Below are 16,550 nucleotides of genomic sequence, written 5' to 3' on the forward strand. Positions count from 1 at the left end.
GTCCGGTTCCAGTGTTTTCTGTTTCTCCGGGGAAGTTAAATTCTCGCAGGCCTTGTGTGCCAATATGCAGCTGCAACCTCCTTGTGTGGGATGACATTGCCACTTACTGTTGGACGGCCGTTGAAACATCCAGGAAGTAACATCAGTAACTAAACCGAGGGGCCCCCGATATTTTGCTTAAAATCACCTGGATTTACTCCGAATGACCCCCCCACTTCCTGCACTGAAAATATATTATGCAGGCGGAATTTCTGCTTTAATTGAAGGTTTGAACTTCACTCCGTTCCTTTAGCAGTGGTGTTTCCCCCGTGTAGATAAACTGGGTCTGATACTGCAGTGGTCTCACTAGTCCCAGAGCTCAGGGCAGTTTGGCTCAGAAAAAGCCTGAGGCGTAAATTCAGGACCGGCTGTGCTTGTGCAGTAATCAGGATCAGGTTCTCTAATTACATACCTTTTTCTGCACAAACACTGCCGTCTTTAGGGCTTCTCCAGCTGTTATAAAAGGGCAGTATATGTATTTGAGCAAATAGGGAAAATTGATGACATTTTTGTTTCTCCCTGCCCAGCTCCGAGGACCCCCTGCTTACCGAGATGCTAACCAGGGAAGGGGTGACGCTGGTTTCTTCCCTCTGCGTTGCGGCTTCCTATTGGCTGTGGCATGCGGGGGGTTTAAACAACCTGCAACTTCTTCCCTGGTTAGCATCTCTGGGATGAACCCGGAGCTGCAATTAGAAATCCCCTGCTTCATACCCATAAAAAAGATTCATTCAACGTGGAATGCATCTTTTTAACCCGATCTGTCAGCTGCTTGGAAGCAGCACTTCTGATCCTGCGTAATATATCTTGTCCAGCTCCTATCATGAACAGCGCCCTATTCACTTTAACTTCTTCACTGCCGGAGGGGCTGTTGCTCAAGTAGCGTGGCAGAGCCTCTTGACGGCGAAAGGGTTAACAGGAGATAACCGTGAGATGTCATGTGGCTCCTGTCAGATTGTTGCAATCATTTTGTTTGTTAATGGTACATCTGCTTTAAAATAAATCAAAATGGAAAGTTTCCAGTTTCTTTCTTTTTTTTCGTTTCAAGGTAAATCACGAGAGATTAAATGACTGTAAACGCTGCAATAACCTTTTACTTAAAGCACATTAATGCTCTAGCAGTGAAAAAAATAAAATTACTGGTGTGCAAAAACCCAATATACCAATGCACGTTGTTGTTTTGTTTTATTATTGACAATCTTATGTATTTATCTTGTTTTTTATTATTATAGTCAAAATGTATTCATCAGCAATTGAAGTTTCTGTACCATAGTGTTATAATGTTGAAAAATATATAAGAATTGTTGTCCAAAAAGATTTAAAAAAAATACCTTAAGGGAATACACCAATAAATGTAATTTTTCAAACGGAGTATCGCTCTGTGCAGTAATACCAGCCAGTGTTGCTTATCTGGTGTGGGTCTCATGGCATCTTGCTTATTTTAGCACGGTTGGACTTGCAATGTTGAACTTATAATATTTTATACACTTGTACTAGTGCAATGTCAATTAAATATAGATTGACATTTCGGATCCCCAATGGGACCTTTTTCAACTCTTTGAGAACGACATTTTGGTCTCCAACAGGACCTACCTATATAGAATAAATATACATTGTGCTAATCTCTCATATATATCACAATGACCTCAATCTCCCAACTACTTTAATTAGCGGAAGTTTCCGCGCTGCAGCCAATGACAGAAAGCCGCACAATTGGGTTTTCAATAGGTACAGTACCTGCTAAATAGGAACAGTTGGAGGGTATGTAATTATATAGAGCAATGGCCCTTCAAGCTGAGCAGTAATAGAAACACATTAAGGTATATAGTTTTAATGGGATGTTATTCCTTTGATACATATGGTACATTATTTTCCCTTTATACATAAAGCGCATTGTCTTCCATCCTGGTTGAGGGGGGGGGGGCCTAAGCATCATTCACAGCCAATCGCATCCCTCTACAATAATAGGGCGATATCAAAGGTGCATGCCCATTGGTCAACTGAAAACAGCTCTTTGCAGTGTGACCAATCAGGTGTTTGCGTTGTAAAGTGGTGGAACGCACGTCGTATGTACGTGCTCTCCGTTTTCAACGTCAGGCGCTCGTTGCGTCTGCCGCCTGAATTTTCCTCTTCCAAGATGGCGGGAAGGTGGAGATGCGCGGCGGTGGAGTGACGGTACCCGAGCGGAGGCGCAGGCCGGGCGTATAGAGAAGCTGCACAGTATTAGGGGACAGGCTGTAGGGAGAGCGTTAGGCTGAAGTTTGAGGGGCTGAGCGGAGAGCAGAGAAAGTGGGGGAGGTGGTATAATGAGCAGAGCATGCTGGGAGATGTAGTCCTGTCCGTCACTATCGGTGTATGCTGGGAGATGCAGTCCTGTCAATTGTAAACATGTTGCATGAATGGGATTCCATGTTCAGTCCTTACAACTGTATTCCTGGATGTCAAACACAGACATCATTAGTGGGTGCATGATGGGTAATGTAGTTCTGTTTTACAAACAAAATGCTGATGAGAGCTGTAGTCCATTAATCCAATGGGGATTAGGGGGAGGGTGTACACCACCAAATATGAAGAGATGGCACACTATAAATACTTAAACTGATATTGGCGAATGCATGTGTTGTACAGAATAATATTAAAGTATACTTCCTCCAAATCCAAGAGACAGGTGTAAAACACATATGGTAAATACTATAGAAAAATATATTAAGACATAAAGGAAAAAATCCAACGTTTGCCACTCAAGGAACAACCCTGAGGAATAGGCCCTGACTGGCTCCAAAACATTGACTTTTTCCTTTGTATTAATATACTTTTTTTTTAATATAGTACTTGTCAGATATCTTCCTATGTCGTGTGTGTGTGTACACAAAAAAGGATCAGCGCAAAACTGAAATGATTACAAATTCTAATACAGACCTCAAATTGAGTGATAGTGTAAAAATCAATACCATAAATATAATATATAGTTAGTGTACATGTATCACAAACCTCGTGACCGTAACAAGGAAATGTATTCAAGTGCACGCAATACCAGTCCTTGAAGTGGAAGTTTGAATGAAAAGGATATGAGTCCATTATTAGAAGGATTCCAGTTTAAGGAACATAAAGGCTCTCTTGCAGGTTTCAGAAAGGAAGAACCATGTCCAAGCAAATGTAAAGAAAACGCACAGCCCATAGTGTGAATCTGCATACATTTCTATGTTATTATTTGAAAATGCAAATTGCGCACTTACAACAGTAAGATAGAAAACAAGCAGTGCTGATGTATAGTAGTTACCAGCTAACTTGTGTAGGGGAAAAGCTGGTCTCCGCAGTGGTTTCCAGAAGTCCTGTTTAACCATCAACGAGGCATGCGGATAGTCCACAGAAGATCAGATGGAAAAAGCCGTCCTTAAGGAGGTTTTATGTTGCGGCCATAGTGCGCGCACGACAGCGGCATTTGTGGACTCAGTGGAGGCGTGGCCGTGACATCACCAGGCTGGTTCGCCCTCATTGGTGGAAACGCTCACGTGACGCAGCCGGAGCACGAAAAAGCTGTTTTTGTCTGCTCAAAATCCCGTCGCATCACATAGCTGGCAGCATAGCTGGACTGATGCACTTAGATGAATTTGTTTGTGCCGCGCGCACTATGTCTGCAGCCTTACCCAGTGCACAGGGTGCTGTATATTCAGCTCACACCAAACAGCTGAGAATAGAGAATCCTCTTTGCTTCACCAGCTGGGCTGAGTTTCCTCCACAGCGTAATGAGGTCAGTGACGCAACCCAACGCGTTTCGTCACTGACACGTGACCAGGTAAGGGGACTCCCCTGGTTCAATTATTGGACTCTTATTCTTTTCATTTGAACTTAAAGCTGCAGTACAAGCTGTTTTTTTTTTATTTTATTTATTTTTCCCTTTGATATGTGCATCAATGCAATCCACACAATGATAAGTAATTAGCTAAGTTGCCGATCTTCGGTGAAGATTCGGCTCGGGTGCTCAGTAAATGGCTCTCAGTGCAGCAGAAGGCTTGGTCTGCGCTGGCTGCTGCGGGCGCTGCAGTGACAAGAGCCGCCCCTCAACGGGCCGTGCCCTCTGCAACGGGTGGCCGCCGAGCTGCGCCGTCAGTTTTTCCAGCAGACTGGAAAATTGTACTCAGTACTAGCGACGGAGCGCTTGGCCACGCCCCCGGCTGTTCAGCCAATGAGGGCGAACCTGCTGTGTGACCTCATGGCCACGTCCCCTGTCTTTCCCCTGCAGCTCACTGCAGACCGGGGAACTCGCTGCACGCGCTGCCAAGAGGACCAAAGATGCAAAGTTCTGTGGGGAAGATCATGTGACCAGGCAGTCTTGAGCTACAATTGGTGCACTGCTAGAGAGAGGGCGGGGCTCAAAAAGGATTTGTGCCAGACCCTGTTTCAGAAGAGGAAGGGGATATGACTTTGTAAATTGTTGCTATATAAACAAAAAATGCTTGTTACATTATAATACATTCAAAATTGTAAAAAATAAATGCTACAAGTATTTTCTCATAGTACAGAACTGATTTATTTAAAACAAAACCACACGTAGGAAATTGCTTGGTCTGCAGCTTTACAAGGACTGGTATATCATATTTATATATTGTGTGCACTTATTTTTTTTATTTTGCTTTTCAAGGTTATGATATACATATATTAATAATATATTTCTCCATGGTATTGGTTTTCACACTCATTTCATTATCACTCATTTTGAGTTTATATATATATATATTTATATATTTTTATATATATATAGATATCTATATCTATCTATCTATATATATATATATATATATCTATATATATCTCGTCATGAATTCAAAACTGGAACCTCTTCTTCTCTGTGAAGGCTGATTTGTTTTGCAATGCAAGGGAATGTAGATATCAGTGGAAGATAAAAGCACCAGACTTAAGAGGCAGGAAATTCCTGGCCCCAAGAGCTTGCAGTCATAGTAGGAGTTTCGGCATAATGACAGGAGGGTCTCCATGTTTCTCCTGCAGACAGCTGACACTGCTCAGACACTGGCGTCCATGTTCCAATGACGGCCTGAGGAAGACAGCTGGAATATGACACACAGACACTCCAGAGGTAGGTAGAGAAGGGGTGCTGTATTAGTGAGGGGTGTGGCTGTGTCCCCCCACAATGGGTCAGCCTGGTTATTGGAGCCTGGTCTCTATGCCAGGGATTCTCAAACATTTCAATATCATGAACTACTTCAATGCAGATAATCAATTGGAAGACCACCATACTCGCGATTAGATCTGTTCATTAATACATTATATATAAATATATATATATTCTACAGTCTAATATCAAGGCAATGTGGAGCAAGCCCATGGAATTGTATTCCTTGATACCTGTGGGGTTATTGCAGCGTTTTTGGCTTGATGTATAGAGACCCTTCGCCTTTAGGAGTGATGGAAATGGCTGTAACGAGCAGTCTGAAAATGCTTTGAGGACTACCGCTGCAGTCTTTAGGGCCCATCGGCGGCCTATCGGCGGCCCATAGATCAGTTGGAGAACCAGTTAGAGGACATAGATTGCCGAGAAACCGTAATGATGCATCATTGTTCCGCTTGGCTTCCCCATTGTGCTGGCGTCTGGTAACTACTCACAGACAACCCGATAAGGGAAGTACCGCAGCAGTTTAGAACCGCTGGGAACGGGCCTGAGGACAGGGTTGTCCCCGAAATGTTGCCCCCCTTTATTTAGTATTATATATCCTTTTTTTTGTGACTTGTTGATCGTTTCTCCTTTTTGTTTTTTCGTGTCTTGCCAACCTCAGTTTTTCCCATCCCTTTTACCAGTACCCCTTTTTTTTGTATTTTGTTCCCCCCTCTTTCCTTCCAGCTCTTATTCATGTGCTTGGCTAAGTATTCCCCTTTTTATGTCATGCTACTTTCTGTGTTCTTGTATGTTATCTGAGCTCAGACTTCTGGCCTGTGTGTGTTTCTATACACCGTGTATGTTCGTATTGCTGATTTACAGTAAATTACATATTCTGATGCACTTGTTCTCTTTTCCCCCTTGTTTTTGAGTGCGAGTTCCCTATTCCTTTGTGTCTATACGTATTGATGGATTTTGGGTTCCCTGCACCATATGACGTTTCATTATTTATTACATTGATTGTGGTGTCTCTTATTCACCTGATGATTCTCTCTTTCTGTTTTTCCTCTTTCATTCGGTGTCCTCATTTGCTCTCTCTCCCCCCCCCCCCATTTCTCCCCTCTCTCTCGCTCTTTCTCTACCCCCCTCTCCCCCCCTCTCTCTCCTGTCCTTTTGTTCCCCACCCCGTGGCCGGTATAAGAGGGCATGGAAACAGAGCGTGGGATGGAGGACGTAGGTTTGGCAGCCGGAAGGAGCCAGCGGGAGAAGAAGCGATCGTACAAGGACCTGCTGCGCGAGGAGGAGGAGACCGCTGAACAAGTCCGCAAGTCATCAAAGAAGAGGCCCACGGTGCGGAGGGGAGAGAGGGTGCCAGCCAGGTGGGAGAGAGGGGGAGAGGCTGAGGGCGCCAGCCAGGGTGGGAGAGAGGGGAGAGGCTGAGGGTGCCAGCCAGGGTGGGAGAGAGGGGGAGAGGCTGAGGGTGCCAGCCAGGGTGGGAGAGAGGGGGAGATGCTGAGGGTGCCAGCCAGGGTGGGAGAGAGGGGGAGAGGCTGAGGGTGCCAGACAGGGTGGAAGAGAGGGTGAGGGTGCCAGCCAGGGTGGGTGAGAGGGTGAGAGGCTGAGGGTGCCAGCCAAGGTAGGAGAGAGGGTGAGGGTGCCAGCCAGGATGGGAAAGAAGATGCCTGCCAGTGTGGGTGTGAGGGGGAGAGGCTGAGGGTGCTAGCCAGGGTAGGGGTGAGGGTGCCAGCCAGGATGGGAGAGGTGCCAGCCAGTGTGGGTGTTAGGGGGAGAGGCTGAGGCTGAGGGTGCCAGCCAGGGTGGAAGAGAGGGTGAGGGTGCCAGCCAGGGTGGAAGAGAGAGCGGGTGGGGCTGAGTGTGCCAACTAGGGTGGGAGAGAGGGTGTGGGTGCCAGCCAAGGTGGGAAAGAGGGTGCCAGCCGGGGTGGGAGAAATGGTGCCAGCCAGGGTGGGTGTGAGGGGGAGAGGCTGAGGGTGCCAGCCATGGTGGGAGAGAGGCAGAGCCCCTCTCTCTTTCCCCCTCCCTCCTCGCTATCTTTATTGGCTCTCTGATGACAACAGGGTGCCAGCCGGGGTGGGAGAAATGGTGCCAGCCAGGGTGGGTGAGAGGCTGAGGGTGCCAGCCAAGGTAGGAGAGAGGGTGAGGGTGCCAGCCAGGATGGGAAAGAAGATGCCTGCCAGTGTGGGTGTGAGGGGGAGAGGCTGAGGGTGCTAGCCAGGGTAGGGGTGAGGGTGCCAGCCAGGATGGGAGAGGTGCCAGCCAGTGTGGGTGTTAGGGGGAGAGGCTGAGGGTGCCAGCCAGGGTGGAAGAGAGGGTGAGGGTGCCAGCCAGGGTGGAAGAGAGCGGGTGGGGCTGAGGGTGCCAACTAGGGTGGGAGAGAGGGTGTGGGTGCCAGCCAAGGTGGGAAAGAGGGTGCCAGCCGGGGTGGGAGAAATGGTGCCAGCCAGGGTGGGTGTGAGGGGGAGAGGCTGAGGGTGCCAGCCAGGGTGGGGGTGAGGGTGCCATCCAAGGTGGGAGAGAGGTTGCCAGCCAGGGTGGGAGAGAGGGTGCCAGCCATGGTGGGAGAGAGGCAGAGCCCCTCTCTCTTTCCCCCTCCCTCCTCGCTATCTTTATTGGCTCTCTGATGACAACAGGGTGCCAGCCGGGGTGGGAGAAATGGTGCCAGCCAGGGTGGGTGAGAGGCTGAGGGTGCCAGCCAAGGTAGGAGAGAGGGTGAGGGTGCCAGCCAGGATGGGAGAGGTGCCAGCCAGTGTGGGTGTGAGGGGGAGAGGCTGAGGGTGCCAGCCAGGGTGGAAGAGAGGGTGAGGGTGCCAGCCAGGGTGGAAGAGAGGGTGAGGGTGCCAGCCAGGGTGGAAGAGAGGGTGAGGGTGCTAGATAGGGTGGGAGAGAGAGCGGGTGGGGCTGAGGGTGCCAACTAGGGTGGGAGAGAGGGTGAGGGTGCCAGCCAAGGTGGGAGAGAGGGTGCCAGCCGGGGTGGGAGAAATGGTGCCAGCCAGGGTGGGTGTGAGGGGGAGAGGCTGAGGGTGCCAGCCAGGGTGGGGGTGAGGGTGCCATCCAAGTTGGGAGAGAGGTTGCCAGCCAGGGTGGGAGAGAGGGTGCCAGACATGGTGGGAGAGAGGCAGTGCCCCTCTCTCTTTCCCCCTCCCTCCTCGCTATCTTTATTGGCTCTCTGATGACAACAGGGTAGGGTATTCAGAATCCCAGAAGAAATGCAATATGTAAATAATATCCAGAGAGAGAAAAACAGCCCAATCTTTGCTTTTGACATGGTTAGATCACTTTAAGGAAGACAAAAGGTGGTGGTTGTTTTTTTTGCCGGCTACGTGGGGTTGTCCCTTGAGGATTTGTTTAGTTGGTCTTATAGTAAATGGGTACGGGGTGATTCACATGGTCCATGTAGGAAGTGATGGCAGTTTCCTGGATTGTGTTTGCAGGAGGCCGACTTGTTCTTTGCATTTTCCGAGTCACACAAGAAGAAAAAGAAGCATTCATCCGACGATGCGTATTATACGGGTGGGACATCCTCTCTCTGCTCTGCAAACTTTATTTTCTTTCTCTCGTCATGTTTCTCTCTCTTTATGTCTCCTGGTTTCAGCCTCTCTCGTCCCGTTAATATACCCTGAAACTCTTCTCCTTGGCCCGGTTACATTAATGGGGCGGAAATATTCCTGTGCAAGGGGGGAGGAGGTATTCAAGTTATATTTCATTGGGACGCCTGTCTCACCGATGTCTCCTCTTTCTCTCTTTCCTCCCTACCTCTCTCCGTCTCCTGCACTGATGTCCTACCTGTCTCTCTCCCTCTGCCTGTCTCTCACCGATGTCCCACCTCTCACTCCCTCTGCCTGTCATTCTCTCTCTGCCTGTCTCTCACTGCTGACCCCCTCTCTCCCTCCCTCTGCCTGTCTCACCGATGTCCCACCTCTCTCTTCCTCTGTGTGCCTCCCCTCTCTCTCCCTCTGCCTGTCTCTCACCGATGACCCCTTATCTCTCCCTCTGCCTGTCTCTCACTGATGTGTTCCCCTCTCCCTTCCCTCCTCTCCCTTCCCCCTCACAGTTGTCTCTCCTCCCTTTCGTCTCCATCAGACTTCTCTTCCCCGGACGTTGTAAAGAAGAAAAAGAAGCAGCACCCCCTTCCCAGCCCCTCCTCTTCTGACACGGCCATGGACCTCCTCAAAGCCATCACCTCTCCTCTGGCCTCCTCCACCAAGCCCATCTCCAAAAAATCCGGGAAAGTGATGGCCACCCCTGCCGGCTTTCAGGCCCCCAGCCAACCACCCCGCAAGGAGCCGCACAAGAAAAGCCGTGAGGGACCCCACGAAGACCACTCCCACCAAGCCAAGAAACCCAAACCCCTGACCCTTCGGGAGCCGGATGGCCTGAGAATGAAGCTCATCCTGTCACCCAAGGAGAAGCCGGGAGACCGGGCCATCCCCCCGCCGGGAGGGCCAGGGCTCGGCGATGTACCGGCGCCCAAGAAGAGTAGCAAGAAAGTGGCCAGAGAGGAGCCGGAGAGCTGCAGCAGCCACAAGACGCACAGGAGGGAATCCCACCCCCCGCAGCCCGGCGGGACCCCCGATACTGCCTCTTCCTCTGGGGGGGAGCTGGAAGCTGGGGAGCTTGTCATCGACGACTCGTTCCGGGAGGTGAAGAAGAAAAAGAAGTCCAAGAAGAGCAAGAAGAAGAAAGACAAACACAAGGAGGAGAAGCACAAGAAGCACGGCAAGAGCAGGCGGGAGCCTCGGGGGGCAGGCGGGAGCCCAACGCAGGCTCCGACACCGCTGCTTCCGCTGTCCCCCGCCCCTGCTGCCCCCCTACCACCCGCACTCCCGCCGGCACCCGCACCTGTGCCAGCACCCAACCTCATCACCCACCCGGAGGGGGCGGCAGACAAGAAGAAAAAGAAAGAGGAGGCCGAGAAGGTAAAGGACAGAGATGGGGGAGCTACTGACACAAGTTACGCCCTTGTGGCTGCCCCCTTCAGCACTCAAGGGGGTAAAACAGGGCCCCAGAGTGACCTGTCTTGAAAGGGAGATGGTTTGTTTTCAAGCAGATTACCGCCCTTCCTTTTATGTTACATAGTTACATAGTAGATGAGGTTGAAAAAAGACGTACGTCCATCAAGTACAACCTATGCTAAATTTAGACAACAGATACTTTATCCTATATCTATACTTGCTTATTGATCCAGAGGAAGGCAAACAAAAAAACCCCAGTGACATATCATCCAATGATATCTCATAAGGGGAAAAATAACTTCCTTCCTGACTCCAAGAATTGGCAATCAGATTATTCCCTGGATCAACATCCTTCCCATGTATACTTATTTGGTATATCCCTGTATACCTTTCTAAAAAGATGTCCAACCTTTTTTTGAATTTATCTATTGTATCTGCCATCACAGTCTCCATGGCTAATGAATCCCACATTGTAACTGCCCTTACTGTAAAGAACCCTTTCCTTTGTTGCTGGTGAAATCTCCTTTCCTCCAACCTTAAGGCAGGGGGGCACAAACTTTTTCAGCTGCTCTCCCCCTTGCTCTCGCGCCTCCCTCACCTTGATCGTTGGTGTCAAATGACCCCGTTCCATGGAGGTGCACGTGTGACGTCACTCCGCATGGCACCGGCGGCGTTATTTGACGGCAACGCGTCTCTGTAGCTCTTCAGAATCCCGGTAAATTAGTTGCAGAGGCCTCACACGATCCCCCGGCATTTAATTTAAATGCCATGGGGAAGAGCGCAGGACCTCTCAACCAGCCCGCGCCCCCCCAGACAAATCTCCCACCCCCCCTGGAGTGCGCGCTCCCAAGTTTGCGCACCGCTGCCTTAAGGGATGCCCCCGAGTCACTTGTAATGCCCTTGGGATGAATAGTTCTGTCTGTATATCTTTATATAGCACCATTCATGTACACAGCGCGTCACAGCCAGGGTTGTCACCTTCAACTGAAGGCCAACCTGGAAGAAGAAACAAATTCCCTTACTTGGCGGGGTGCTGCTGCGTCGTCTCCCGGCATTCTGCGGCAACTCCCCCTCCAACTGCATTGAACATGGCTGCTGATGCCGCATGGCAATGGAACGCTACGTGATGTCATGACACTACGCGACGTCACGTTGCCCCGGCAATGCGACGCCGCATAGCGCCATGACGTCACGTAGTGTCCCATTGCCATGGTGCCATGCAGCCATGTTCAGTGCAGTTGGAGGGGGAATTGCAGAAGAATACCGGACGGAGAATGCCAGAGACGCGGCCACCGAAGCACACCGCCACCCGTCCCCGCAGCAGTACACCGCCGCCACCCGGAGGTTGAAGGGCTAAACCCATAGCCCGGAGGAAAGTACCTGAAACCCGGAGTCTCCGGGTCAAACCCGGAGAGGTGGCAGCCCTGGTCACAGCAGTAACACACGGGACATAATAATACAACACATAATGGGAATAAGCGCTTTAGACATGAAAGTAACATTAGGAGAAGGAGAGCCTGTCCCAAGAGCTTACACTCTTAAGTGTAAAGTCTTTATTGCTATACAGTGAAGGCCCACAGCCTGCACTAGAGTATTTACATGGGGACTCCTGTTTCATGATTCACCCCGGCAGGCAGCACAGAGCTTTTTTTATTTTTTCACACGTAGACTACAAAGGGATTTATCAGAGAGGCGGCCTTATCCCGAGCTTGTCAGATCAGGCTCTTTGAATGCCAGTGATGCCAGTTACAAAGATGGAAAGCTTAGCGGGCGGTTTCATCAATCAGCGGGAGAGGAAAGAAGCAGAGAGGGGAGAAAGTATTGTAGAGTTTGGGGGAGAAATGTTGAAGAGATGTGTGCGGGGAGATAGGGGGGTGCATGTCATAATGTGATCTGTGTGTGTTCCATGTGTATCCCGGAGCAGCCCAAGAAGAAGAACATGTCGGCATACCAGGTCTTCTCCAAGGAGTATCGGGTCTGCATCATCGCTGAGCACCCAGGCATCGGTGAGAGGAGCCCCCACTCACACAGAATACCTCTAGGACTGTATACATCAGGGGAAGCATAGAGACCTGACTGCCTGTTACTTCTAGGACTGTATATATAAGGGGATGCTTAGAGAGCTCACAGCCTGTTACCTCTAGGACTGTATATATGGGGAAACCTTTACAGAGAGACTTGCGTGTTTCCCGCACATCGACGTCCCAGCAGCTCCTGATATAATGTAATACTTCGGGCCACATCGAGTTCTGCGCATTTCTATTGTGTAATGAGATCTGAATATTCCGCAGAGCTCAATTCTTTGAGTATAAGGAGGGTTCCCCCTGCCTTCCTATTTCTGTCTCTATATCTCTTACTCAATAAGCTGTGAAGCTGTCTTCCCCGTGCTAAAGAAGATTTCAGTCCCATCCATTTGAATGGAGCTGATCTCTTCAGCCCAGAGAAGCGGCATCACCACTTATTGATGAAGGGCCTTGCGTGCCCCCCTCCACCATCAATCTCCCCTTCCCCATCTATCACCCTTTCCCCATCTATCTCTATCTCCCCCTCCCCCATGTCCCTATCTATCACCTCCCCCACCTGCATCTATCTCCCCCTCCCGCATCTATCTCCCCCTCCCGCATCTATCTCCCCCACCCGCATCTATCTCCCCCTCCCGCATCTATCTCCCCCACCCGCATCTAGCTCCCTCTCCCGCATCTATCTCCCCCTCCCGCATCTATCTCCCCCACCCGCATCTAGCTCCCTCTCCCGCATCTATCTCCCCTTCCCGCATCTCTCTCCCCCACCCGCATCTATCTCCCCCTCCCGCATCTATCTCCCCCTCCCGCATCTATCTCCCCCTCCCGCATCTATCTCCCCCTCCCGCATCTATCTCCCCCTCCCGCATCTAGCTCCCCCTCCCGCATCTAGCTCCCCCTCCCGCATCTAGCTCCCCCTCCCGCATCTATCTCCCCTTCCCGCATCTCTCTCCCCCACCCGCATCTATCTCCCCCTCCCGCATCTATCTCCCCCTCCCGCATCTATCTCCCCCTCCCGCATCTCCCTCCCGCATCTATCTCCCCCTCCCGCATCTATCTCCCCCTCCCGCATCTATCTCCCCCACCCGCATCTACCCCTCCCGCATCTATCTCCCCCTCCCGCATCTATCTCCCCCTCCCGCATCTATCTCCCCCTCCCGCATCTATCTCCCCCTCCCGCATCTATCTCCCCCTCCCGCATCTATCTCCCCCTCCCGCATCTCCCTCCCCCTCCCGCATCTCCCTCCCCCTCCCGCATCTCCCTCCCCCTCCCGCATCTATCTCCCCCTCCCGCATCTATCTCCCCTTCCCTCATCTATCTCCCTCCACCTGTCTCCCCATCAATCTCCCCCTCCCGCATCTATCTCCCCCTCCCGCATCTATCTCCCCCTCCCGCATCTATCTCGACACTTCCCTCATCTATCTCCCCCTCCCGCATCTATCTCCCTCCACCTGTCTCCCCATCTATCTCCCCCTCAGCCATCTGTCTCCCAATACTGGCTCCCTCACCTCTCTCTCCCTCCAGGCTCCCCCGCCTCGCTCCCCCTTCCCTGCCTTGCTTTCCCTGCCTTGCTCCCCCTGCCTCGCTCCCTCTGCCTCTCCCTCCCCCGCCACTCTCCCCCACCATTGTCCCCCTCCCTTGCCACTTTTCCCCACCACTCTCCCTCTTCCCCGCCACTCTCCCCCTTCCCCGCCACTCTCCCCCTTCCCCGCCACTCTCCCCCTTTCCCCGCCACTCTCCCCCTTCCCCGCCTCGCTTTCCCTGCTTCGCTCCCCCTGCCTCGCTCCCGCTCGCACTGCCACTCTCCCCCTCCCCCGCCACTCTCCCCCACCATTGTCCCCCTTCCCCGCCACTCTCCCCCTTCCCCGCCACTCTCCCCCTCACCGCCACTCTCCCCCTCACCGCCACTCTCCCCCTCTCCTCTGCCCCTCCCCTCTCGCCCGCCACTCTCGCCCGCCTCTCCCCCGCCACACCCTCTCCCCCGCCACTCTCCCCCAACCCCGCCACTCTCCCCCTCCCCGCCGCTCTCCCCTGCCGCTCTCCCCCGCCGCTCTCCCCCTCCCCCGCCGCTCACCCCCTCCCCCGCCGCTCTCCCCCTCCCCCGCCGCTCTCCCCCTCCCCCGCCGCTCTGCCCGTCCCTTGCCTCTCTCCCGTCCCTCGCCGCTCTCCCCCTCCCCCGTCGCTCTCCCCCTCCCCCGCCGCTCTCCCCCTCCTCCGCCGCTCTCCCCCTCCCCGCCGCTCTCCCCCTCCCCCCTCCCCCGCCGCTCTCCCCCTCCCCCGCCGCTCTCCCGCTTCCCCGCCGCTCTCCCACTCCGCTTTCCTGCTCCCCCCCCTCCGCTCTCCTGCTCCCCCCCTCTGCTTTCCCGCTCCCCCCCTCTGCTCTCCCGCTCCCCCCCTCCGCTCTCCCGCACCCTCTCCGCTCTCCTGCTCCCCCCTCTGCTCTCCCGCTCCCCCCCTCCAATCTCCCGCTCCCCCACCTCCGCTCTCCCCCTCCCCCGCTGCTCTCCCCCGCCACTCTCCCTCTCCCCCACCACTCTCCTCCTCCCCTCTCCCGCTTCCCTGCCACACTCCCTCTCCCCTGCCACACTCCCGCTCCCCGCTCCCCTGCCACTCCCCCCTCTCTCGCCCGCCACTCCCCCCTCTCTCTCTCGCCCACCACTCTCCCCCGCCACTCTCCCTCTCCCCCGCCACTTTCCCTCTCCCCCGCCACTCCCCCTCTCCCCCGCCACTTTCCCCCGTCACTCTCCCCCTCTCCCACCACTCTCCCTCTCCCCCGCCACTCTCCCCCTCCCCCGCCACTCTCCCCCGCCACTCTCCCCCTCCCCCGCCAATCTCCACCTCCCCGCCTCTCGCCCCCCCTCTCTCGCTCGCCCCCCTCTCTCGCTCGCCCCCCTCTCTCTCTCGCCCCCCCTCTCTCTCGCCTCCCCTTTTTCTCTCGCCCCCTTCTTTCTCTCGCCCCCCCTCTCTCTCGCCCCCTCTCTCTCTCGCCCCCCTCTCTCTCTCGCCCCCCCTCTCTCTCTCGTCCCCCCTCTCTCGCTCTCTCCTGCCCCCCCTCTCGCCCTCGCTCTCTCTCGCCCCCCCTCTCTCTCGCCCTCTCTCTCTCGCCCCCTCTCTCTCTCGCCCCCTCTCTCTCTCGCCCCCCCTCTCTCTCGCCCCCTCTCTCTCTCGCCCCCTCTCTCTCTCTCCCCCTCTCTCTCTCGCCCCCCCTCTCTCTCTCTCGCCCCCCTCTCTCACTCTCCCGCCCCCCTCTCGCTCTCGCTCTCTCTCTCGCCCCCCCTCTCTCTCGCCCTCTCTCTCTCGCCCCCCCTCCTCGCCCCCTCTCTCTCTTGCCCCCTCTCTCTCTTGCCCCCTCTCTCTCTTGCCCCCTCTCTCTCTTGACCCCTCTCTCTCTTGACCCCTCTCTCTCTTGACCCCTCTCGCCCCCTCTCTCTCTCGACCCCTCTCTCTCTCGCCCCCTCTCTCTCTCGCCCCCTCTCTCTCGCCCCCTCTCTCTCTCGCCCCCTCTCTCGCGCTCCCCTCTCTCGCGCTCCCCTCTCTCTCGCCCCCTCTCTCTCTCTCGCCCCCTCTCTCTCTTGCCCCCCTCTCTCTCTTGCCCCCCTCTCTCTCTTGCCCCCCTCTCTCTCTCGCCCCCTCTCTCTCTCTCTCGCCCCCTCTCTCGCCCCCTCTCTCTCTGGCCCCCTCTCTCTCGCCCCCTCTCTCTCTCTCTCTCGCCCCCTCTCTCTCTCTCTCGACCCCTCTCTCTCTCTCGACCCCTCTCTCTCGACCCCTCTCTCTCTCTCGACCCCTCTCTCTCGACCCCTTCTCGCTCTCTCGCCCCCCTCTCTCCCTCTCGCCCCCTCTCTCCCTCTCGCCCCCTCTCTCTCTCTCGCCCCCTCTCTCTCTCTCGCCCCCTCTCTCTCTCGCCCCCTCTCTCTCTCTCGCCCCCTCTCTCTCTCTCGCCCCCTCTCTCTCTCTCTCTCGCCCCCTCTCTCTCTCTCTCGCCCCCTCTCTCCCCCCTATATCTCTCTCGCCCCACTCTCTCTCTCGACCCCCTCTCTCTCTCGCCCCCCCTCTTTCTCTCGCCCCCCCTCTTTCTCTCTCGCCCCCTCTCTCTCCCCCCTATATCTCTTTCCCCCCTCTCTCTCTCTCGCCCCCCCCTCTCTCGCTCTCTCTCTCTCGCCCCCCCTCTCTCTCTCGTCCTCTCTCTCTCGCCCCCTCTCTCTCGCCCCCCTCTCTCTCTCGCCCCCCTCTCTCTCTCACCCCCCTCTCTCTCTCGCCCCCCTCTCTCTCTCTCGCCCCCTCTCTCTCTCTCGCCCCCCTCTCTCTCTCTCGCCCCCCTCTCTCTCTCTCGCCCCCCTCTCTCTCTCTCGCCCCCTCTCTCTCTCTCTCCCCCCCTCTCTCTCTCGCCCCCTCTCTCTTGCCCCCTC

At 54.2% G+C, this 16,550-nt stretch overlaps 1 protein-coding gene across 1 annotated transcript in view; it reads left to right on the forward strand.

The window, feature by feature from the left end:
* The first annotated feature begins 2,088 nt into the window (after positions 1–2,088).
* The window catches only part of HMGXB4 (HMG-box containing 4), a 20,686-nt gene continuing 6,224 nt past the window's right edge, over positions 2,089–16,550 (forward strand). Inside the window, exons 1-6 of the mRNA XM_075575045.1 lie at positions 2,089–2,211; positions 5,044–5,131; positions 6,351–6,499; positions 8,602–8,680; positions 9,251–10,086; positions 12,047–12,184. Coding sequence (XP_075431160.1) covers positions 5,110–5,131; positions 6,351–6,499; positions 8,602–8,680; positions 9,251–10,086; positions 12,047–12,184 — 1,224 coding nt within the window. The 5' untranslated portion in view covers positions 2,089–2,211; positions 5,044–5,109. The remainder of the gene's footprint in view (positions 2,212–5,043; positions 5,132–6,350; positions 6,500–8,601; positions 8,681–9,250; positions 10,087–12,046; positions 12,185–16,550) is intronic.

Source organism: Ascaphus truei, chromosome 17, assembly GCF_040206685.1.
Source record: "Ascaphus truei isolate aAscTru1 chromosome 17, aAscTru1.hap1, whole genome shotgun sequence".
NCBI classification, from domain to species: Eukaryota; Metazoa; Chordata; class Amphibia; order Anura; family Ascaphidae; genus Ascaphus; species Ascaphus truei.